This window comes from Armigeres subalbatus, chromosome 2 (genome assembly GCF_024139115.2).
Source record: "Armigeres subalbatus isolate Guangzhou_Male chromosome 2, GZ_Asu_2, whole genome shotgun sequence".
Lineage (NCBI taxonomy): Eukaryota > Metazoa > Arthropoda > Insecta > Diptera > Culicidae > Armigeres > Armigeres subalbatus.
Genome location: NC_085140.1, coordinates 361,471,938 through 361,497,351, shown reverse-complemented (window position 1 = coordinate 361,497,351; position 25,414 = coordinate 361,471,938). Strand labels below are relative to the sequence as shown.

Sequence of the window (25,414 nt, the reverse complement as noted above, 5' to 3'; positions counted from 1 at the left end):
CTTTCTCGTTTGATGTACCGGCTGTCACATCTATTTTTGGCACAGTTAGGTCGCTGTAACGCCAGTCAGGTTTTAACACTTTATAAATGTGTAGATGAATTGAAATGAAATAATTTCCGTTTTACTTCTACGATCAAAATATCACAAGTCTGTCAAAATGCCAATTGCAAAATAGAACGGTTGTCCGTCATATTCTGCTTGGACTACAAGTGCTTTTGGCTTTGGTTTCTTGATATGTTTTGTTTGATGAATATCAGGATTTCGATTATGAACTTGACGCTGGCTGTAGCAATGGACTGGACGTTATTTCTTGATATGACCAGATTTATTGCAGAAATGGCACAGAATTCTTTTCTTGCCGGTTTCAATCTTCAAAATTGACTCCCCAATTGACTTTCCAATGAGTCGCCGTCGTCAAAGTATCATACCGTTTGACTTAAATTCCGAACATGACTCATATTCCATTTTGGCTTTAATCGTGTAATTCTTCCCATAGGATCTTGAGTTTATTTGTAATCTTGGTCCTCAGAACTGAAAACCGATGGAATTTATAGTTTCTTCTTCTTCTTCATTGGCATTACATCCCCCACTGGGACATTGCCGCCTCGCAGCTTAAAGTTCATTCAGCACTTCCACAGTTATTAACTGCGAGGTTTCTAAGCCAAGTTACCATTTCTGCATTCGTATATCATGAGGCTAACACGATGATACTTTTATGCCCAGGGAAGTCGAGACAATTTCCAATCCGAAAATTGTCTAGACCGGCACCGGGAATCGAACCCAGCCACCCTCAGCATGGTCTTGCTTTGTAGCCGCGCATCTTACCGCACGGCTAAGGAGGGCCCCGGAATTTATAGTTTAAGGGTGCCAAAACGCCAGTGTTCGGAATATAAGTCATGTTCGGGATTTGAACCAAAACGGTACGTCACAGGTAAACACCTCAAAACCATGGCTATCATAAGTTGTGAATCTAATTTTTGACCAGCGTTTAATAAGAGAGAACAGCAATTCCATATCTTGAATATGTTGTTCCATGTTATCTCCATTTCGCTACTCCATTTTACCAATTTGGTTGAGTATAGTGACCTTCGATGTTATTAACGCGTTTTGATGCTGCTTTTCAAGGCTTCCTGTTTTTTGGGCTCTCGTAATTCAAAATTTTTGAATGTGTACTATCTTCAACAAATAAAGCGAAAGTGGCCCTTGCCCGATCGTCCCCAGACTGGTTATAGGTTCAGGCGCTTGTTCCGAAATAAACTTCCATAACGATTCTCTATTCAGCAACATTTCAGTCCTGAATCTCCAGCTCTCATAATTGGCGATGTTATGGCGCTCCAAAATGGCCTTGTTGGCGTCTATCTTGAGCTCACCCAAAGTTTCGACCGGTTAGCTTAAGTGATTCTTGAAAGAACGTTCTGCTGTTTATAGGCCCTTTAGTTCTTGAATATTAGAGTTGTCGTAGATCGCATTAAGGGGGCCCTCCTTAGCCGTGCGGTAAGACGCGCGACTACTAAGCAAGGCCATGCTGAGGGTGGCTGTGTTCAATTCCCGGTGCCGGTCTAGGCAATTTTCGTATTGGAAATTATCTCGACTTCCCTGGGCATAAAAGTATCATCGTGTTAGCCTCATGATATACGAATGCAAAAATGGTAACCTGGCTTAGAAACCTCGCAGTTGATAACTGTGGAAGTGCCTTATGAACACTAAGCTGCGAGGCGGCTCTGTCCCAGTGTGAGGATATAATGCCAATAAGAAGAAGAAGAAGATCGCATTAAAAGACATGTTATCAGTTTAATGTCTTGACAAAAATTAATAAATTTATTTGCTCCTCCTGTAGTATTTATACTAAATTACAGACAGCTACTGTGATACTTCATCGCTTGCTTCATTATTTCCTAATAGATCACCTACTTGATCTTCAACATTATCACGCCAAAATTCATCAGAGAGGTGACAAAATCGGAATATTATTTACTGTAATAATCTGTGGTAACAAAAGGAAGCGATGCAACTCTTAATCAATAGTTTAGGCATGTATGTATCACCTAAGAATTTGTGTAAATCGCTTAATGTTAATGCCATGTGATTTTCGATCATCATGATGGTTCGTAATTAGCAAAAGTTTAAAATTCGATTTAAAGATGCGTTTTAAAGATCCGACGAAATCAATTAATTATATCAACAAATCAAATATGCTTAAGAAGTTGTTTGTTCTTTCTTCCATAACGAATTGATCCAATTAACAGATCAACAAATTACGACAATCAATAACCCATAAATCATAACGCAGTTCATTTTTTACAACTTGATATTTTCAGCACCCTTATCAAACGGCTTTACATCAATAGAATCCTCGTTCACTTCTTCCCTCCTCGGAAAAAGCGCATGCCGTCGGAAAGGAAGCTGGGTACGACAAGAAGCTGACAAATTAAGGTGATTATACAATCAAGCCATGTGGTGAATTTCAAATTCACCACACGTTTTTCTACTCCTATTATCAAAAGTTCAAAACCAGCGTAATATTTGTTGTACAATGCTGAAATTAAAGTCGATTGGTTAGTATGAGTAATCAAACGATCTACAGATGTTGCGATCCCCATGGGCGTTGTTGTTCTTTCAATTCGTGCTCTTGAAAAATCACTAGAAAAAGCACGTGGTTTCCAAGATGGCCGATTTGTGGCTTTGTTGTTTAACCACCTTAATCGCCGCTGAAAACAATTTCATTCAAAACGATAACATTATCATGACCGTCGCCCTGCCGGTAGCTTCTGACACCAGTTAACTTCGAACGTGGATGTGGGAGCATCCCTCTAAAGTGGTTCGCCGTCGTCCTCCGTATTGGACCGGACTCTCTATTACTTGTGCCGTAACAAACTGACGGCCACAATCGCCTCACATACACCGCCCGAACGAACGACAGGATGCCGAACGGGAAGCTGCCAGACGAAAACAGGAACACCGAGGGAAACCATTAATAATCGAGTTTGCAGTTCAGGCAGGAATGAATGGACGAGTGGGTGGGGGATCGTCGAGGACGGCAGTGGCGTAAAATGAGAAAATGTTAAGTAAATGAGTTATGAGTCTCAAAGGGCCGGTATTAATCAGCGGAAGATGCGCTTCAAGTCTCCTCGTCTTCGGCAGACAGTCAACGATAGAAGTAAAGTGAGGTTTGTCGAACGGCCTTAAGAAATTGTGGCGGGTGGAAGCTGCGAAAGAGTTTTATTTAGTCGTGGAGTGCTCGATACAGGGAAGCGTAAAAATGCCACTTCGCTAATTACCAAGGATTACAATAATTAGAGCAAAGCAGCGTTGTCAATGGTAGGGAGTAAATTGGGTCGAACTTGTCAAGCATAAATTGGGTTATAAGGAAATTTCCCAGAATATTTATGATGCTTAATTTCCTTAATTGAATAAACTTTATTACTCAATCTCTTTCAACCAATTTGATCGGAATGCCATTGTCTGGACGAATAACCAGATCCGTCTTGAAGCGTAGTTTGTGCATGGAATCGCCTGGTAGAACTTTAAAACTGGCCAGTAGTTTGATGATGGTGACCTTCAACTCCATCATGGCGTATCGCTGACCAATACAGTTTCTCGACCCGGCACTGAATGGAATGAAGTCATAGGGTCCTCGTTTGCTTTCGTTCGACTTGGAGAATCTCTCCGGAATAAACTCGTCTGGGTTGGACCATATTTTTGGATTTCTATGGATGTTGTAGATCTTAATAGAAATTTGAGTTCCAGCTGGTATAGTCACCCCATCTGAAAAAAAAATCGAATTATCAGTCCACAATGAAATGTAAATAAAAATGAAGTGCTCACTCATTTCTATATCTTCGACTAAGCAGCGTCCGATAATGGGAACCGGTGGAATCAACCGCAACGATTCCTTCACAACCATATCAAGATACTCCAACTCTTGTATCTGTAAGTTGGTTAGTGCAGTGGTGGTCTTCCCTTTACCCAAAACCCGATCAATTTCTTCGTATAGCTTTTGCTGCACATCCTGGTACTTGGCCAAGTGCCACAGGGTGAACGAAATACCCGATGTAGTCGTGTCATGACCCTCAAACATGAAAGTATCCACTTCCTCGCGAATGTCTTCACGGCTCAAAGGTTTTCCGGCGACAGTAACATTCAACAGTAGATCGAGGAAGGTCATTTTTCGCTTGGAATACATGTTCTCCTCTTGAAGATCAAAGGCGACGTTGGATGCGTTCTTCTCTTTTTCTAGCATAGCTCTTCGTGCATCAATTACAGAGTTGGTGAAATTATGTAGCTTCAAAATAACTCGCTTTTGGTCTTTAGCAAACGGGTATAAGAAGAACAAGGATGGAAACGTCCTAAGAAAACTGAAAATTCTTCGCAATATATATGTACTCATTTGTTTAACGGCCACTGCGTATTCATTGTTAGGATCATCTTGAGCATTGACTTGAACTCCCATTGACGTTTCTAGAAGTAGAAAAAGTAGTAATTATCATTCATTATACTCGTTGACACGATTAATTTCTTACCACAAATACTATCCAACGCATACAGAGTCACATAATCGTAGATATCAAACTCTTCCTTTCCAGCCTTACTCCTCAATTTTGACACAAGAATATCGGCTTCTTTGTTGAACACCTCCAGGAATCCTTCCAGCATCTTAAAGTGGAATGTTGGAGTAATTATTTTCCTTCGGTGGAACCACTTCTCACCAGTAGAGATCAGCAAACCCGTCCCCAGCCACGGTTCCAAGAAGTCATACGCAAATGACTTTTTGACAGACTTTGCCAGTAACACTTTCTCCACATTTTTCGAACTGGACAAATCCAACACTAATTCGTTGAAAGCTGCAATGATCGCCATGTCTTCCCCATGTGTTTTGTGCAAGTCTGTTATGATGTCCCAAATATCTGTAAGTTTGCAATGATGCTTTATTATTATTATCCAATCATATAGTTTCGTAAACTCACCTGGGATGCTTTTCCCAATGAACATAGGAAACGTGCCCCATAGGTAATGCGATTTCGGTCCATCGAAGTGCGAAAAAATATTTAGCAGCTTCTGTCTTTTTAGATGATACGTGAGCAAAGCATAGCCAACGGTGGCCAATATCAGCGTTAGGATGAGCAACATTTTGGTTTGGTTATACCAAATTCGAGCGCGGTCGCTTATCAACTACTCGGTTTAAAGAAGCGCGCCGCAGAGAGTACGCAGCCGGGTCACCTAGCTTGTAATCAGCTGCTTTGATAACGGGTTTATATGGTACTGGAGCAAAGTGTCGAGATATAAAGTTAGCAGATAACTGGAGTTAATGGACTATATCAGGCATTACATTTTTCAAAATGATTTTATTTTTTCATCTAATACTGTTATCCTTATTATCTGTAAAAGGTAATTATTGAGATAAATAACGTATTTTACGTGGACTTGATGGAATAAGAGCAACGACTGTTTTTAATAATGTTAAACAGTGTATTCTATGTATACTTCGAATTTTGGTTATTTTGGTGTTTTCAAAGAATCAGTTTAAGGAAGAGGAAGAGGAATTTGGTGCTTAACGTTATTTGAGGGTCCTTTGTAACTGCATTAGTAAACATTGAACAGTAATAGTAACAGTAAGTTCCTTTTGAGCATACATATGTTTGAACAAAATTATGACATCATCTAAAAAAATCATAAATAATTTAAAATGAACTTTAATTAAAAATATATCCTATAATCATAATGAATTGTCAATTTTTCGAGATTTAAACTCCTGGGATTACCCTACGTGAATAATTTCAACTGCTTAATCAGTTGTTGTGGGTATAATCGGATTGATTTGCACCAGTCAACGATAACAAGCCAAATTTGCTGAGTCACCATTACCAAGTCGAAAAAGCAAGCGCTTGAATTATCGCTTCTTGATTTTTTTTTGTACATTATGGACTTTTGATCGGAGGCCCAGAGATACAATGTGATATCATTGTGTGTATGTGCTTCACAATTATTATTATTTATTCAGAATAAGGCCGAAGTGGCATGTGCTGGACATAAGTGTCTTCTCCATTCGGCTCGGTCCATGGCTACACGTCGCCAACCATGCAGTCTACGGAGGGTCCGCAAGCCATCTTCCACTTGATCGATCCACCTTGCCCACTGCGCACCTCGCCTTCTTGTGCCCGTTGCATCATTGTCGAGAACCATTTTCACCGGGTTACTGTCCGACATTCTGGTCACGTGCCCGACCCACCGGTGTGAACAATGGATGGTTCTCCCAGCAGCTCATGGAACTCGTGGTTCATTCACCTCCTCAACGTACCGTCCACCATCTACACCCTACCATAGATGGTACGCTGCACTTTCCTTTCGAAAATTCCAAGTTGGTTCTTCACGAGCATTATCCAGGTCTCGTGTCCGTAGAGAACTACCGATTTAATGAGCGTTAATTAGATTGTCTGTTTGGAAAGGCGGCAAACTCTGTTCTATCTGCGGAGTCCAAAGTAGGTACGATTTCCAGCCACTATGCGGCTCCGAATTTCTTTACTGGTATCATTTTCGGCAGTCACCAATAGTGAGCCCCACGAACTCCCTTGCAATTGGTGCTGGTCGACTGCATAAAATTTGGGAGAGTACCTTGTAGGCGGCATTCAGCAATGTGATTGCGCGATAGTTGCTACAATCTAGCTTATCGCCCTTTTTGTAGATGGGACACACGACACCTTCCATCTACTCCTGCGGCAAAATTTCCTCCTCCCAAATCTTGGTAATCACCCAGTGCAGCGCTCTAGCCAGTGCCTCACCACCGTGTTTAAACAGCTTTCCTGGTAGTTAGTCAACTCCAGGGGCTTTTTAGTTCTTCAGCCGGCCAATCTCCTCCCGGATTTCCTGGAGACTCGGAGCCGGATGACGCATGTCCTGCACACGTGCTCCTGGGTTCATTACCATACCGCCATCGCTGTCTGCCATATCGCCATTCAGGTGCTCTTCGTAGTGCTGCCGCCACCTTTGGATTACCTCACGCTCGTTTGTAAGAAGGTTCCCGTTTATGTCCTTACACATATCGGGCTGTGGCACGTGGCCCTTACGTAAACGGTTTAATTTCTCATAGAACTTGCGTGCGTTATTAGCGTGGTACAGTTCCTCTGTCTCTTCACGGTCTCGATCTTCCTGCTGGCGCTTTTTCCTCGGAAAATCGAGTTTTGTCTGTTCCGCGCCCGTTTGAATCGTGCCTCGTTCGCCATCGTGCGGTGTAGCAGCAGTCTTGCCTATGCTGTATTCTTCTCCTCAACTAATTGCTCACATTCGCCGTCATACCAGTCGTTTCTCTGACCCGGGGGCACCGAGCCAAGTGCAGCGGTTGTAGTGCTTCCAATGGCGGATCGAATATCTCTCCAGCCATCTTCAAGAGACGCTGCGCCTAGCTGCTCTTCCGTTGGGAGTGCCACTTCCAGCTGCTGCGAGTAGTCCTGGGCTAGTCTACCGTCTTGTAGCCGCCCAATGTTTAGCCGCGTCGGACGACTCCGACGCGTGTTGTACACCGTCGAGAGTTTTGAGCGCAGACATACTGCAACGAGGTGGTGGTCGGATTCAATATTCGCACTACGGTAAGTGCGTACGTTCGTGATGTCGGACAAGAATTTACCGTCGATTTCGTTTTCCATTACTTGATTAGGTGATTTCCATGTTGCCTTGTGGATATTTTTGCGAGGGACGAAAGTGCTTCGGACTACCATTCCGCGGGAGGCTACAAAGCAATGCCTTTAATGAAACTAAATAGAAACAAGGTGCTTTTTGGAAAATGTTGCGTGTGCTACTTGGGAGCACATGGGCGGGGTTCTGCCAAATTGCACCAAGCTTCCCAAAATTTCCCAATTTTCTGCCCATGTTTTCGATTAGCAGATTTAATTGATCACAAATCGTATCGTATAGGTATGAATTGTTGATATAAAATGATTTCCGCTCTCGTTTTCGTCGAGCAAAATATCACAAATCAGTCAAAAAGCCGCTTGGTTCGGTTTGGCAGAACCCCGACCACACCTACCTAGATACCTGGTTGGATACAGCTTCGTTAAACATATGCTTAGCATATTGTAGATCTCCATAATCGTCGGTCTTGAGCAATGGTCCTCCAGTTTCCCCGAACGTTCAGGGTCCCCAGGTCCGATTCTACCGCCTGCAGCCAGCGTGTTCGGCCGGCTCCTATCTGGTTCTCTGTTAAATATTGTTTTCGCTATTCTTTCTTCCGACATTCGTACTAAGTCACCAGCCCACTGAAGTCTGCCGTATTTTATTATTATTTTTATTATTTAATCAGACTAAGGCCGAAGTGGCCTGTGCGGTATATAAGAGTCTCCTCCATTCGGCTCGGTCCATGGCTACACGTCGCCAACCACTCAGTCTACGGAGGGTCCGCAAGTCATCTTCCACCTGATCGATCCACCTTGCCCGCTGCGCACTTGTTGTGCCCGTCGGATCGTTGTCGAGAACCATTTTCACCGGGTTACTGTCCGACATTCTGGCTACGTGCCCGGCCCATCGCAGTCGTCCGATTTTCGCGGTGTGAACGATGGATGGTTCTCCCAACAGCTGATGCAATTCGTGGTTCATTCGCCTCCTCCACGTACCGTCCGCCATCTGCACCCCACCATAGATGGTACGCAGCACTTTCCTTTCGAAAACTCCAAGTGCGCGTTGGTCCTCCACGAGCATCGTCCAGGTCTCGTGTCCGTAGAGGACTACCGGTCTAATTAGCGTTTTGTAGATTGTCAGTTTGGTACGGCGGCGAACTCTATTCGATCGGAGCGTCTTGCGGAGTCCAAAGTACGTACGATTTCCAGCCACTATGCGTCTCCGAATTTCTCTGCTGGTGTCATTTTCGGCAGTCACCAGTGAGCCCAAGTACACAAATTCTTCTACCACCTCGATTTCGTCACCACCGATGCAAACTCGCGGTGGGTGGTTCACATTGTCTTCTCTGGAACCTCTTCCTATCATGTACTTCGTCTTCGACGTGTTGATGACTAGTCCGATCCGCTTAGCTTCCCTCTTCAGTCTGATGTAGGCTTCCTCCATCTTCTCAAAGTTACGTGCCATAATATCTATGTCGTCGGCGAAACCAAATAGCTGGACGGACTTATTGAAAATTGTACCACTCTGTGTTAATACCTGCTCTTCGTATTATCCCTTCTAAAGCGATGTTGAATAGCAAACACGAAAGACCATCACCTTGCCGTAACCCTCTGCGGGTTTCGAAGGGACTCGAGAATGCCCCTGAAACTCGAACTACGCACATCACCTGATCCATCGTCGCTTTGATCAACCGTGTCAGTTTATCCGGAAAACCGTGTTCGTGCATTAGCTGCCATAGCTGGTCCCGATCGATTGTATCATATGCGGCTTTGAAGTCGATGAATAGATGATGTGTGGGCACGTTGTATTCGCGGCATTTCTGCAGTACTTGGCGAATGGCGAACACCTGGTCCGTGGTGGAGCGTTCGCCCATAAAACCCGCCTGGTACTGCCCCACGAACTCCCTTGCAGTTGGTGCTAGTCGACGGCATAAAATTTGGGAGAGTACCTTGTAGGCGGCGTTCAGCAATGTGATTGCGCTGTAGTTGCTACAATCCAGCTTTTCGCCCGTAGATGGGACACACAACACCTTCCATCCACTCCTGCGGCAAAACTTCCTCCTCCCAAATCTTGGTAATGACCCAGTGCAGCGCTCTAGCCAGTGCCTCACCACCCTGTTTAAATAGCTCTCCTGGTAGTTGGTCAACCCCAGGGGCTTTGTTGTTCTTCAGCCGGCCAATCTCCTCCTGGATTTCCTGGAGATCCGGAGCCGGTAGAATTATGTCCTGCGCGCGTTCTCCCAGGTCCATCACCATACCGCCATCTTCGTCTGCCACATCGCCATTCAGGTGTTCTTCGTAGTGCTGCCGCCACCTTTAGATCACCTCACGCTCGTTCGTAAGAAGGTTCCCGTTTATGTCCTTACACATACCAGGCTGTGGCACGTGGCCCTTACGTGAACGGTTTAACTTCTCATAGAACTTTCGTGTGTTATTAGCGCGGTACAGTTGCTCCGTTTCTTCACGGTCTCGATCTTCCTGCTGGCGCTTTTTCCTCCGGAAAATCGAGTTTTGTCTGTTCCGCGCCTGTTTATATCGTGCCTCGTTCGCCCTCGTGCGGTGTTGCAGCAATCTCGCCCATGCTGCATTCTTCTCTTCCACTGCTCACATTCGCCGTCATACCAGTCGTTTCTCTGATCCGGGGGCACCGTGCCAAGTGCAGCGGTTGCGGTACTACCAATGGCGGATCGAATATCTCTCAAGCCATTTTCAAGAGACGCTGCGCCTAGCTGCTCTTCCGTTGGAAGTGCCACTTCCAGCTGCTGCGCGTATTCTTGGGCTAGTCTACCATCTTGTAGCCGCCCAATGTTAAGCCGCGGCGTCCGACTTCGACGCGTGTTGTACACCGTCGAGAGTTTTGAGCGCAGGCATACTGCAACGAGGTAGTGGTCGGATTCAATATTCGCACTGCGGTAAGTGCGGACGTTCGTGATGTCGGAGAAGAATTTACCGTCGATTAGAACGTGGTCGATTTGGTTTTCCGTTTCTTGGTTAGGTGATCTCCATGTGGCCTTGTGGATATTTTTGCGGGGAAAGAAGGTGCTTCGGACTACCATTCCGCGGGAGGCTGCGAAGTTTATGCATCGTTGGCCGTTGTCATTCGATACGGTGTACAGACTATCCGGTCCGATGACCGGTCTATACATTTCCTCCCTTCCTACCTGTGCGTTCATGTCACCGATGACGATTTTAACGTCCCGCAGTGGGCATCCATCGTATGTCTGCTCCAGCTGTGCGTAGAACGCTTCTTTCTCGTCGTCGGGTCTCCCTTCGTGTGGGCAGTGCACGTTGATGATGCTATAGTTGAAGAAACGGCCTTTAATCCTCAGCTTGCATATCCTTGCGTTGATTGGCTGCCACCCAATCACGCGTTGGCGCATCTTACCCAGCACTATGAAGCCGGTTCCCAGCTCGTTGGTGGTGCCACAGCTTTGGTAGAAGGTAGCCGCTCGATGCCCGCTTTTCCACACTTTCTGTCCTGTCCAGCAAATCTCCTGCAGCGCCACGACGTCGAAGTTGCGGGGATGTAATTCATCGTAGATCATCCTGTCGCAACCTGCGAAACCTAGCGACTTGCAATTCCATGTTCCAAGCTTCCAATCGTGATCCTGTATTCGTCGCTCAGGTCTTTGCCGATTATATCGAGTCGCATTATCTCTTATATTGTTCGTAATGATTGGTTTTCTAGGCGGCTTATTGGGCCAGCGCAAACCTCCTGTCTCGTCGGAGGGCCGTCGTGTCAGGGCTGTTTAGCGTCCCACCTAACACCAGGACTTGGGCTTGTGCGCTTTGAGCGGCACACGGTCGCTTTGGTGGGGCCTACTTGCGGATACATGCAGCTTTTTATAGAGGTTTAACAGGGCCCACTGTCAAACCCCACCACATCCTAGGCAAGCCCCACAACTCGCAGATGGCCTGGGGAGGGATCGTCAAGCCCTTGGACATAGTCCCTGCTGCCCCCGTATTTTATACGATTCACAATATTTTCTTCTTTGTATACTTGATACAGCTCATGATTCATGCGTCTGCGCCACACACCATTTTCTTGTTTCCCTCCGAGTATTATACGCAGCACTTTTCGCTCGAAAATCCCGAAAGCTCTTCGGTCGGCCTCTTTTAATGTCCATGCTTCATGGCCATAAAGGGACACTGGTAGAATCAGAGTTTTGTATAGAGCAAATTTCGTTTCCGTCTGCATGCTGCAGGACCTAAGCTGGTTACGTAATCCGTAAAAGGCCCTATTCACAACAGCAATATGTCTTTTCACTTCACGAGAAACGTCATTGTCACATGTCACAAGCGTTCCAAGGTAAACAAATTCTTCAACAACTTCAAACACATCCCCATCAAGCACAACCTCAGCACTTTGTCTTGGTAGAGTTAATGGTTAAGCCTATTCTCACCGTCTACCTCTTCAGTGGGACAATAGCCTCCACTACTGCTCTGCAACAGTCTTCAAAGAGCATCCTCTTTTGAGAATGATTTGCAAAAGCATGCTTTGAAAAAATGATTTAAATTGGGATAAATTTGCATCCTCGGTGTCAATTGCTCCTTTGCACACTTGATTGGAAATATCGCATCATTGATTCAAATCATTTCAGGCGATGATCTACCGAATTGTGAAACGAAGCATCAAATTGTCCTTTGAAAACTTGGAACTCAAAGGGTGCTATGTGGTTATATGGCTAGTGGTGTCAGAATTCAATTGTGTCAATCTGTTGAGTGAGAGTTTGATTCTTCCGTCGAACTTTCTCGTTTTTTATTCTTTATTATATGGATATGAATCGAGTGTTAGGACACACATGGTTATGCTGTGTCGAATGGGTATTATAACTGTTTATTTTGACGAACACAACTTCTAGCTGACAGCAGCAGCGAAAAATGTAGATAACAACCTTCCTAGCACCAAATCTATAGAGCTCATGATACTGGCGATTCTATCTGTTGCATGAAATCTAATATGTAATATTTATTTTGAAACTTTCATCGTGTAAGAATTGTGGCTGGGAATCGACAAAACGCAGGGGAAAATCTGGAATTACGCAAATTCATGAGAAACGGGATAGTTCGAGTGGAAAGTAATGGAATGAAATTATGTTTGACTGGTTTGAAATGCTAGTCGGCACCTGATGTACTAAATATGTTTATATTCGGGAAAATAACATCGAAAGCACCAGCTGCACATATGGAAGCGTCATATAATGTAAAATAAGTAGGGAAATTCATTTCTCAACACAATTGATTGAAGTTTTTATCTTCGAACTTCTCACTTTGCTTCTACAGCCGTATGAGTTTCAAATGTAATTCCTATTACAAAAGCAAAATATGACACAACATCCAGTTGCTAACAACAATCGCCGGCGTAACAACAAAGTAGAAAGAAAACCGGTTACTAATAATACGCACCACGTGTTTGCCTTTGCCTAGAATCCAATGAAAGGATTCAAATCAATGATGATGTATTTTCCAAAATGATGCAAGTGCATCAAAGCAATGATCACTTGACGAATAGGGAGCATTAATTCTCCTGCTCCTTCGATTTTGCATCAATGCAACGAATTGCAAAGGAACTTTTGAAGACTGCTCTGCAATCGATTCCAATTAGGTCGCTATCGTCCGCAAAGCCCAGGAGTGCAATTTTGAACAATAAATTCGAAAGTGCATCACCCTGCTTCAATCCATCTAAGGTCACAAACGAGGTTGACACTTCGTCTACAATCCGAATACTTGATTTCGAGCCAACCAGCGTTGCACGTATCAGTCTAATCAGTTTCGCCGGAAAGCCATGGTCGGACATTATCTGCCACAGCCCATTTCTTTTCACTGAATCGTACGCTGCTTTGAAATCAATTAACAGATGGTGAGTCTGCAAGTTGTACTCCCAAAATTTATCAAGGATCATTTGCAGGCTAAACATCTGATCCGTCGCTGATCGGCCCTCACGAAAACCTGCCTGGTATTAGCCGACGAAGGAGTCCTCAAGTGGTCTCAGTCTGTTAAACAGGATACGCGACAGGATTTAGTCACCGAGTTCAGAGGGCTGATCCCTCTGTAATTGGCACACTCTAGTCTATGCCCTTTCTTATAGAATGGGCATATGAGGCCATCCAACCAGCCGGCTGGCAGTTCTTCATCCTCCCATATTTTCTGGTTAATGATGCAGCTGCTCACTTCCGTGTTTGAGAAGCTCGACCGGGATCTCGTCCTTCCCAGCAGCTTTACTGCTTTTCAGGTCGTTTAGAGCCTTCTTTACCTCGTCCAGCGTTGGTGGTTCCACAGCTTGACCGTCGCCGACTACGTCGATCCTGCTCCTTAATACACTTTCATTTTCACCGTTCAACAAATCTTCGAAGTGCTCATTCCACCTGACTGCCACCATAGTCTTGTCTATCAGCAAATTCCCCTCTCGGTCATTGCACATGGCGGCCACTGCCGCAGTCTTATGCCGCGCGCCATTGACAGTTGCGTAAAACCTCCGCATATCGTTTCTATCCATGTTCTCCTGCGCTTTAGCTATCACACTTTCTTCGTGTTGTCTTTTTTCTGTGGTGGATTCGTTTCTCTTCTGCCCTTGCTACACTGTACCGATCTCAGTTGGAATGGGTACGAGCCACTAGCATTTGACTCCTAGCAACATTTTTCTTGTTCGTTACTCGCTGGCACTCCTTATCAAACCAACCATTTCGTTGGCGTCGCTGTGCAGTGCCTAACACTTCCTACGCTGTTGTAGTCACAGCTTCGTTGATGTTTTCCCACAATCTGTTGACGTCGCCAGATCGGGTGGCATCTCCTATCCGCTCGTCCAGCTTCTGGTGGTACACATCGTTCTGTTGTTCCGTAAATTCGTGATCCGAGTCAATATTCGGACCTCTGAAGGACCTAACATTTATACAATCCAAGAAATACGTCCGTCGATCAGTACATGGTATATCTGTGAGCAAGTGTCTCCACTCGGATAGTGCTAAGTGTTTTTGGGGATATTCTTACGTGCGAAGTAGGTACTGCTGATTTCCATCCCTCTATCAGCAGCAAAGGTTATAAGTCGCAGACCATAATCATTGTTAGCGGAATGAAGGCTTTCCGTACTTTCTCTTCCGATCTGCGCATTTGCATCCCCGATGACAATCTTTACATCGTGTGTTGGGCATTCTCCGTAGGCCTTATCATGGCTCTCATAGAACTCATCCTTCACGTCATCAGGCTTATCGTTTGTTGGGGCATAGATGCTGATCAGGCTATAGTTGAAAAATTAGCCCCTGATTCTCAACACGCAAAAGCGGTCGCTTATTGGCTTCCACCGTAGAGATGGTCGGGTTTTACATTTTGCAAACTTGAACCCGATTTGTAAATTTCCTTCAAACCCGGACCCGACCCAAACCCTGAATAAAAAATCTTATAAAACCCGAACCCGACCCGTACCCGAGAATTTTTGCATTCGTAAACCCGTACTCGACCCACACCCGACATAATATAATTATTTGAACCCAAGCTTTACCCAGACTAAAGTTCTCTCGGAAAATTCAAAATAGATATTTTCTGGTTCTCTTTAAAAAGAAAAGGATGTAGGAAAAGGATAAAGGATTTTTCAAACCCGAACATCTCTATTCTACCGGATAACACACTTCATCTGCTTCCCGATCACCATGAAGCCAACTCCTCGTTCTGCTCTGTCACTGTCGCTATAGTAGATGTGGTACTTTTAGAGTCCTTCGCTGGCACTCGGATGATGATCAGCCACCCTTAACATGAGGAACCCCGACCACATATGGTTGGAAAAGAAGGACATGAGTAACAACACACCGAATACACAACTTCCTTTTTTGACATTATATTGAATGATTTTTCGATTTTCATTTGATGGAGAATTTGATTTTCATTGACATTTCTGCATCATTCATATAGAATTTGGCATATAAATTAGACCTCTTCATGTTTTCAAAAAATATCAAAAATTCAACCGGTCAGCCCAGAATTACAATTTTTATACATAGAAACTGTAATCCCGGATACTTGAACGTTTTCATGTATTGAATAAAATACAGTGGGCTGTAAAAAATAAACCCTTGTAGTTCTTACAAGCAATTTTCAGGTTGCGTGTACAAATTATAATCACAATCTCCTTGTTCCAAACAATTCAAATTTTTGTTTAGATTTTTTTTATTTCTAACCTTTTGTACGTTGTCCTATTATGAATGGTGCATAATACTATATCGCTTCCATCAATTCTAATGCACCATCATTTAGCTTTGAAGTCATCAAAACAGAAACCTTTAGTTTCTCCCAAATGACATTCGCTAACCATAAATATTTATGCGCCATCATTATATGACAAACAATACGATTTTCCGCTTCACGACTCACCCTTTCAAACGCCAAGAGTTCCATCTGCGTCTGTCCCGAGTTATGTGTCGAATATTGAACGTCTTGAATTTACAATCTGGTTTCTTCTTTTGTCATCCGGAAAACTCCACAACAATAGGAAACAAACAATCACGACACGACACCCAGCCCAGAATAGGATCATTGCTTTGGAAATGTATGTACTCTCCGCAGGGTCACATGTGCATTTTCTATTAAAATTCTGATTGAAAATCACTTCCAACAATCCAACAATGATGTTTTCCTCGATTTCCCCCATCTCTGGAAGCCGGGGAAAGTTAGACTGCTGTACTTGAGGTGGTATTCTTGGAAATTTTATCACCGTTGCGTTACTCGTTCCCTTCGATGGAACATAGAAAGTAGGATTCAATCCGATTCATGTTGTTTGGAGCTTGAAGCGTGATTCCCCCCGCAAGTTCAAGTAACAAAACAAATAAAATATTGAGCAAGTTCACCGGAATTGACGCCGTGGTCGATGGGGGATGTTGCGAAACTTTTGCATTGTTTTATGGCCACAGTGCGCCTAAGAATAATAATATGCAAATCAGATTGCAAAATATAAAAATAAAATGTTGCCTAGCTTGGAGGGCTTGCGACTGTACCCGGGCGGTAGGCACACCAAGGATCAGCATCCCCATAGCTAAGGTTTACTTTTCGTTCCCGGCGTTGGGGGCCATCGAGCAGACACAATTTTTCACCATCTGACAGAGTGTCATCCATTTTTCACCCGCCCAGCCAGCCGCAGCCGGTTTGGTGGGGATGTGCGAACGACTATGGAGATGTTACACGCGATGCGACGAGGGATCATCATCACCATCACCGAGGGGGAAGGCGTTCCCGAGGAGGCAAAGGGAGATAACGACGGTAATAATGATGTCATGCTCCACGCGAAGTTCGGGATGAGCCTAAAGCATCTGTGCCTAGGAAATGGAAGAAAGCCAGTTTTTTCGTCATTGCCCCAAGAGTATACGGCTGCTATCATTCATAATGGGCTTCCAAAGAAAACAGTTTTATGAGACTGGTTGACGAATTACTAACAATGTCACCGATCTAGAAGCGTTTGAACCAAGAAATGCTTTGAAATATTTTTTTCAACTAGTCAAGAGTGTTGATGAAGCTCAACACTTCAACGTTTCGATCGGATGAATGATGAACATTTAAGATGAACAAATGTAAATAAAACTGCATGTTAAAAGTTGCTTGAATTGAACAACAAAACTTCAAGAAATATGATAAGCTTTGCTGTCTCTTTATGTTACTCCAACAGTGGCAGTGATTGAATCTTTTTGCACATGTCATAGATAATCGCTTTCTTTTCGGCCATTGTTCATCCAAAATGTAAATTATCTGCGGGTGTAATTGATTCTTATCTTGTTTTTTTTTTTTTGGATTAGCGATTGTGCTCTCTATTCAATCTATTTTAGTCAACTAATGTACCCAACAGAAATAATATATTGAGATCTATCTGGTAGTAATGTTAGTTCAAGATCAAAATTGAACAACTTTCAAACCGTTGATTTTGGATGTTTGATGTCTTTTGAGTTTGATGATTAATCTAGCTTTAAGTGAGATGAGCATTTCTCTTCGCCGAAAACATAAATAGAGAATTGGTTCCTCAGATTTTTTATAAACTCTCTTTAGTAATCAAAACGCGTATTTTGTTGGCTTGAATAACTTTGCAGAAGACCAAGAAAATGTAAAAAAAAAGGGTAATAAGTTATATTGAAAAACAAACTGTTTTTAAGGGGATCATCCACAGATAAAAGTCATATCTCGCGCTTAGTTTTATAGGGGCGTAGCTGCATATATCGATTTTTCTTCGTCGATGTTTTCTTTTTATTATTGTACCGAATTGCGCTAGCTTGTCGATGATTTAATGGTTTGGTGTGATAAAGGATGATTGTATCTTGTGCCACAATCAATAATCACGGTTGTAGCTTTTGAAACTTTCTCGACACCCTTGCCACATATCCATACAATGGTGGGCATAGAAACGCTTTCAATTAATTACTGAGGAAATGCTTATACAAAACTAAGTTAAAAGCAGGCGAAGTTCCAGTTGGAATGAAGGGCCATTGAAGAAGAAGAATTAATAAAAAGAAGAAATGCGTAATTTGCAGGTTTTCCTCATATGGAAAATAAAACTAGCCAAAAATGTCAAATACATTAAAAGAAGATTTATCTTGCTAGTGGGTGTGTCAACTTTTGAAATATTTCTTCTGTTTTTATGAGAACCTTCTTTATTGTTCTTTTGCCGCGTCGTTCAATCATGCGACAAATGTTTCATAGTAGAATCAATGAAGCTGAATGGCTGAATGTTATTCATCAATCACAAAGCTTTAATAACAAATTATTCCAAATGCCATTATGCCAAACGACTTTATGCCAAACGGCATAACGCCAAACGGCATTACGCCAAACGGGAAAGTAGTGAGAAAAAAAAAGGTTATCTCTTATTAGACCTTTTTTTCTTTCCCACAAATCGATTTGTCGGCAAAAATCTGCGTGAGAATTAGTAAGATTTCCGATCCCTGGTATCAGACCATAAGGCTGAATGGTTATTAGGCCAAATGAAAGATTTGAAGTGAAATATTAGCACATTTTAGTTTTTCTTTCTTCTTATTCTGTCTCCCTTCTTATTTTCAGCCTTTCTTCCTCCTTCTTCTTTCCTCCTTTCTTCTCCCTGCTTCCTTCGTGTGCTTTGTTCTTCTCCCTTCTTGCTTTTCACTTCTGTTTTCATTCTTCTTCCTTCTCATTTCCCCTTTTCTCACTTCTCACTCCTCAAATCTCACAACTCACATCTCACTACTCACTTCTCACTTTTAATCTCTTACTTCTCAAATCTCACTTATTTATTAATTCTCACTTCTCATTTGGCCTAATGACCATTCGACCTAATGGCCATCGGGTTAATGAACCAGCTTCGAAGCGAAAAGAAATGCACATCGCATTATACCCGAGGAGCTTCAGTCAACGGACCCCAGGGTTCAAAATCTGAATCCAAGACTCGAGTTGGCGGTGTATCGTTCAACGATATGTTACTGCAAAGAGATTTCTTCTCTTCAACATTTCCAAGGGCAGCTCGAGCAATAACGGACAACCATTACGATGACGACTTCCTGGATAGTGTTGACATCGAACAGCAAGCTGTATCGCCAATCAAGATAACCAGACACATTATTGGTCAGATATTCTCTTTAGGCTTTCAAACCATGTCCAATTTATACTCCGACTTTGAGGACTTCATGGATATCTTCTGTGGAGCAGCGATCTCGCCACTGCTTTCCAGGACTTCGTAATTCCAGTTTGTGACAGCAGCGCGTACGGACGTGCTTTTTGCTCGCGCATTTTTTCCAAGTGTTTTTTCTCGCTCGTTCGCTGTGTTTACGTTTTCGCTTCGTCGCGTTGGCGTTATTTTCTCCCGGACCCGTCATGAGATACCGCGGCCAAATCGGTCGCGAATAGAACGCGAAAGCATTCATCGAAGGAGGTTGCTCCCGACGAGGGAAGTGAAAAGCTGCTCTTGAGCAACAAGTACTCCTTGCTCAAGGAAGGTGACCCCGGCAATCTGCTGGGTACCACGAAAAAAAAACGGAAAAAGCAACAGCCTCTGTTCCACGATAAATCACCACAGTGGAAGGAGAAGTGCCCGCCGATTTTCGTGAAAGGGGACTCGTCGGACCTTCGCCCCGACCTTCGGAAACTGATCGCCCGGGCCTGAAGTGCACCTTTCGACTGTGCGTCGAAGGTGTGAAGTTAATGACCGAGGTAAGGTCTCACTTCGACAAGATGCTGGAGTACCTGAATGCGAAACGGTTCCAGTTTTACACCCATGACGTTCTAGGCAGCAAACCCATCAAAGTTGCGCTGCGTGGCCTCGATGAAGTGGACGAAAAGGAGCTGAAGGAAGCCTGCAGCCTGGAAGGTCTGAAGCTGACCAACATTTACAAAATCCGCCGGCATGACACTTCCCGGGCCTACCGTGATCAGCTCTACGTGGTGCACCTGGAGCACGTTACTACCACGATGAAGGACCTCAAGCAAATCAAGCCATCAAGATCACTGTCGTCGAGTGGACAACGTACAAGCCCGTGCATCGTGATTTCACGCAGTGCACGAACTGTTTCCGCTTCGGCCATGGCACGCGGAACTGCTTCATGAACGCACGATGTACCCAGTGCGGCGGTGACCACGGCATCGACAAGTGCGAGCAAGTGGAAGAGGCTGACCCCAAGTGTGCCAACTGTGGGGAAAAGCATCGAAACTTCCCGACAATCCCGCTTCCGCGGCGGCCGATCCCGGTCCTTCCGCCGCTTCCCACCGCAAACAAGACTCGCAGCATCTGCTGCCTCGGTCCCACCGGAAGTCAAGCCAAGCAAAGCAACATCTAGCCCGTGCACCAGCGAATGTCCGCCGCTTCCTCCCCAAGGATTCCGCCAGCAGCAAGATGAGCACCCTCTACCCCGGAAGAATCCGCTCCGCTCTCCATCCCGGAGCAGCTGGCTCCAATATTCAGCCAACTTGCAGCTCGGCTTCGAAACTGCAAATCCCGGTTCGACCAGATTTACACTCTGGGCCTTTTCGTCATTGAAAATGGCTACTAGGTTGGGTCTGGTAAATTGGAATTCTTGCTCGCTCAAGAACAAAATTGTCGAGCTCAGCGATTTCCTTCAAGAGAAGGAGATCACCGAAACCCACCTGAAGCCCGAGGTAAGCGCAACAATTCCGTGTTTTAGGCTGTTGAGGTTCGATCGAACAAGCTCCAGAGGGGGAGGAGGCCTTGCGGTGCAACATCGACTGCAGCCTGCTGCCGGATTTCAAGCTCATAAACATCGATGCCATTGGAGTGGAAGTCACCACATCCGGCGGAGTCGTCACGTTCATCGTGGCTTACTGTCCCACACAAGCCAAAGTTGACGACGGCACGTCGGCCGAACTACGAAGGGACATAGTGGAGCTTACTCGGCGGCTTCATCATCGCTGGAGACCTGAACGCTAATCGTGGGAAACACCGTCTCAAACCGGGAGTCGTATGGTCCAACGACGCACACTGGGGCAGCCCTGGTTCAAACATGGAATAAACCTCTCAGTCATTGGAATGATTAAATTGACCATGGGTGTCTTCAGCGAACATACATCAATGCCGACATTTTGGTCAATATTCATCATTTTTAGCGATAATCGCATAAAAGTCACATACGCCATATTGGCCAAACAGCGTTTTTAAAGTGTGATTTCTTCAGAGAAGTTGCTTGTTAGTTAATTTTGATGAACCTTGCTAAAAATATCAAATTTCAAGAGCCTACTGTGATGATTTATTTGATTATTTTGAAAAGAAAGACCAAAAAATGAAATTTGATCGGTAATTGTACTTTTTCGACACTTTTACTACTGGATATTATTCAAAATCATAGATATTGGTAAAATACATGATTCGTGGCGGTTATCCAGTTAGAAAAAATGATTTTTGGCGATTAATCGTGGAAAAAAGGCTAATTTATGGTATTTTTCACATATGCCGATTATGCGATGGGGCAGAGACGGGCAGCTGTTTTAATCAGCAATGGACAGAAAAATTCATGCCCTTTCAAACAAACACTTTCTCAAAGACATGATATTCGATGATTTTTTTCAAAATTAATTTTACTGAATGCCAGTACTGATGCTATAAAAAATACCTCCTAATGATTTTCGATTAATTAGGAGGGTAAATAATTGAACAACATGGTACGATGAAATAAATTAAAATTCGCATCGCTTTTGTTTAACATATATTTCAGAACTGATGAAATATTATTATTGCCCCTCTGGAAGATAAAGTTTGTAAGACATATTCATATCGACTTAGAAGAAAATAAAAAAGAAATGATATGGACATTTTATTTAGTTTTTTATACTAAACAATTGAATACCAGTACATATGTACTATTTTTACTATGCATTGTGATATTTGCAAAAAGTGTAATATATCTGCGTTTTTCCTTTTGTTTGTATTTTTCATATTTTACTGTTACACTTCTTTATAAAATATAAGAAAACACGCAGATACATAGGACTCTTTTGCAAATATCACATCATTTGCTAAAAGTGAATATGAAAATACTGGTATTGTTTAATATAAAAAGCTCATGAACAAAAAGTAATCCATACAATATTTTCAAATCTAATCTTTATCCATTTTCTTCTGGGTGTATACAAATATTTTCAAATAAAATAATGTCTTCCAAAGGGGAAATAACAATATTTCATTAGTTCTTATAATTATTAATTATTTCGTATAGTTCTCATAAGTTCTTATTAATGCATTGTACCATGTTGTTCAATTATTTACCCTCCTAACTAATCGAAAATCATTAGGAGGTATTTTTATAGCATCAGTACTGGCATTCAGTAAAATTAATTTTGAAAAAAATCATCGAATATCATGTCTTTGAGAAAGTGTTTGTTTGAAAGGGCATGAATTTTTCTGTCCATTGCCGATTAAAACAGCTGCCCGTCTCTGCCCCATCGCATAATTGGCATATGTGAAAAATACCATAAATTAGCCTTTTTTCCACGATTAATCGCCAAAAATCATTTTTTCTAACTGGATAACCGCCACGAATCGTGTATTTTACCAATATCTATGATTTTGAATAATATCCAATAGTAAAAGTGTTGAAAAAGTACAATTACTGATCAAATTTCATTTTTTGGTCTTTCTTTTCAAAATAACCAAATAAATCATCACAGTAGGCTCTGGAAATTTGAAATTTTTAGCAAGGTTCATCGAAATTAAGTGATAAGCAACTTCTCTGAAGAAATCACACTTTAAAAACGCTGTTTGGCCAATTATATTTGGGACTTTATGCGAATATCGCTAAAAATGATGAATATTGACCAAAATGTCGGCATTAATGTATATTGAAACTTCGCTGAAGATACCTATGGTAAACTTCATCATTTTAATGGCAGAGAGGTTTATTCCATGTTTGAACCAGGGCTGCCCCAGTGAGCGACGAGCTGAAGCGCCATTACACCATCCTGAGCCCTGACAGCCCTACCCGGTTGACACGGTCCGGGGCCCATACAACACTCGACATCTTCATCGCAAACATGAACGGTCACGTCTCCCAGCCGGTCGTCTTCCAGGAACTCAGCTCGGACCGCCGAGTAGCACACATATTACAAACTGATTACAGCAACCGTTGCATGACTAGAATTGGCCACAAATAAGTTGCTGTAACTTAATGCAACTGAATTGTGTTGCTTGGGCCACTTTTCGGTGGTGGCGGAAGTTGGAACTTTTGTGAATCGGTACGAGCTAACCCGGCGAAACTACCACCAAGTTGACTGGGGTCGGTTTCTGTGGTGCGTGGGCGAGAAAATCGATTACCAGAATGTACCAAAGGCCCACCAAAGATTTGATCCGTCTGCGAAAGACCCGGTGCAATCGCATGACTAAAATTATCCAAGCCAGAATGGTGGCCCTCAGAAATTGTGATTTTTCCAATAAGATCCGTGCTCTCCCAGACTGTGCTAAGCCGTTCTGGAAGTTGACTAAAATTTTAAAATCCAAGCCTCGGCCCATTCCACCTTTGATCCCACTTGACAAAAATGACTCTAAGGATCGCTTGTCGCTTGATAACTCCTGTAGAGAAGGCAGCCGAAATAGGTCGCCATCTGTCCACATGAAGCAGCCATTAGCAAGCTTGGGAACAACATCCATCTGACTCCAAACAACTTTTCTGTGGAGCTGGAGATCTCAGCTGGCGAACTGACGGCCTATATCAAATCATCAAAACACATGAAGGCCCCAGGGTTCAACAGCATCCTAAATCTCGAGTTCAAACACATGAGTGCTCCATTCTTTGAGCATCTTTCGCTGATCTTCAATCAGTATATGTGGCTCAGCTACTTCCCATCGTCCTGGAAGTCTGCGAAAGTCATCCCCATCAAGAAACCTGGGAAGGATCCTTCCTCTCCAAAAAGCTATCGTCCCATCAGTCTGCTCTTAGGATTATCCAAGCTGTTTGAAACAACAATTTACCACCGTCTATTCGATTCTGCCGAACAACATAACATCTTGCGTGATAAGCAGTTTGGTTTCCGACATGGTCGATCAGCCGTACACCAACTGACCCGAGTTACCAACGTCTTCAGACGGAACAAGCATGTCTCTCACACATCCGCCATGGCCTTACTCGCTGTCGAGAAGGCATTCGACAATATATGGCACGATGGTGAGCATGAGTATGAGCATGATTGACCGCCCACGGTTGCAGGTCAATTAAGGAAAAGGTAGGAAATTGTTGACGTGATACTCGCTTTGATAGAAGCCGACGAGTCATCTGCACTTCCACGATAAATCACTGGGATGTTGGATATATGGAGTAGGGAGTGTGGCAGGGTTCGTTTTGGTAAACGGTCTGCCGTGTATAACGTGTAGTTTGATTTAAAACAAAACAATTGAACGAACGCTAATTATTTTAATTATCGACCGCACTAAACACAACTGAATGCGAACTTAATTTTCACTTTCTGATTAATTTACTCGCCCGCACAATGCAGAATAAAACTTCGGTCGCTAGCCGATCGTTTTGCTCTACGTACCGTGCAAACTCAAACTTCGGACGCTTAAGCACTTTCTGATGTACAATCATCCTGTTAACTCACATTTTAAATCACACCGTTTAAATCACCATTGCAATCACTAAGTACAGTATTCATCTTTTAACTATGTGCAAGATATTGCGAAGTATGTTTGCAATTTATGAAAATGTCCGGCTTCTGTTTGATTCAAACCTTGGACACCGGCGGGGTTGTATTCAAACTTCGGACACCTGATTACACCGTACCGGGAAGAATAATTGAAAACAATTTTCACTGCACAGTTCAGACTGTCTTTCAATCATTTCATCGCATTGTTTTAACATGTCTTATTAAAATGTAACTATACTAAAACAAGCGAAAACTATTAGTCTTTTCGATCCAGCTTCACGAAACATTTCGATGAAATATTTCAGAAAATTTCCCATACGAATTGAAGCGTCCGAAGTTTGAATGTGTCCGAATTTTGATTATCCACGGTACAAAGCAAAACTAAATTTCGACGACCGGCCGCTCGCTCTGCTTGCTGGAGAAACACGACTCTCGACAATGTATGGCATGATGTCTGGTGTACAAACTACATCGCTACAATCTTCCCAGCTACCTAGTGAAAATCATCCGCAACTATCTATCGGCAAGGACATTCCGGGTCTCAAACAGCGGAGCGAGTTCCAATGCGCACGACATAATCGCGAAGACCCAGGTCATCATTTTCCACCACTCGAAATCCCCCAGGCTTGTTCCGGCTGAGGCCTGCAAAATCATCCATGGCACGACAGTGGAATAGGCCAACGAGGCTGACTACCTTGGCTTGACCCTCGACAGCAAGCTTATTTTTCGGC

At 43.4% G+C, this 25,414-nt stretch overlaps 1 protein-coding gene and 1 long non-coding RNA gene across 2 annotated transcripts in view; one reads left to right on the top strand and one right to left on the bottom strand.

Moving 5' to 3' along the window:
• Positions 1-4,659, top strand: part of LOC134217162 (uncharacterized) — a 94,506-nt gene extending 89,847 nt beyond the window's left edge. Inside the window, exon 4 of the long non-coding RNA XR_009980932.1 lies at positions 4,584-4,659. This is a non-coding gene — a long non-coding RNA (uncharacterized LOC134217162). The remainder of the gene's footprint in view (positions 1-4,583) is intronic.
• On the bottom strand, positions 3,086-5,254 carry LOC134217161 (cytochrome P450 4d1-like). Its single transcript, XM_062695940.1, has 4 exons — positions 4,965-5,254; positions 4,521-4,904; positions 3,826-4,458; positions 3,086-3,765 (listed from the first exon to the last, which is right to left on the bottom strand). The coding sequence occupies exons 1-4, from the start codon at positions 5,125-5,127 to the stop codon at positions 3,425-3,427; spliced, it is 1,521 nt and encodes a 506-aa protein (XP_062551924.1). The 5' UTR covers positions 5,128-5,254; the 3' UTR covers positions 3,086-3,424.
• Positions 5,255-25,414: the final 20,160 nt, after the last annotated feature.

Excerpts from the sequence above, each read along its gene's own strand:
- LOC134217161 (XM_062695940.1), bottom strand. The coding sequence starts at position 5,127 with ATGTTGCTCATCCTAACGCTGATATTGGCCACCGTTGGCTATGCTTTG. Across the intron at positions 4,905-4,964 it reads CATTGGGAAAAGCATCCCAG|ATATTTGGGACATCATAACA; the intron begins GTGAGTTTACGA and ends GCAAACTTACAG. Across the intron at positions 3,766-3,825 it reads AGTCGAAGATATAGAAATGA|ATGGGGTGACTATACCAGCT; the intron begins GTGAGCACTTCA and ends TTTTTTTTTCAG.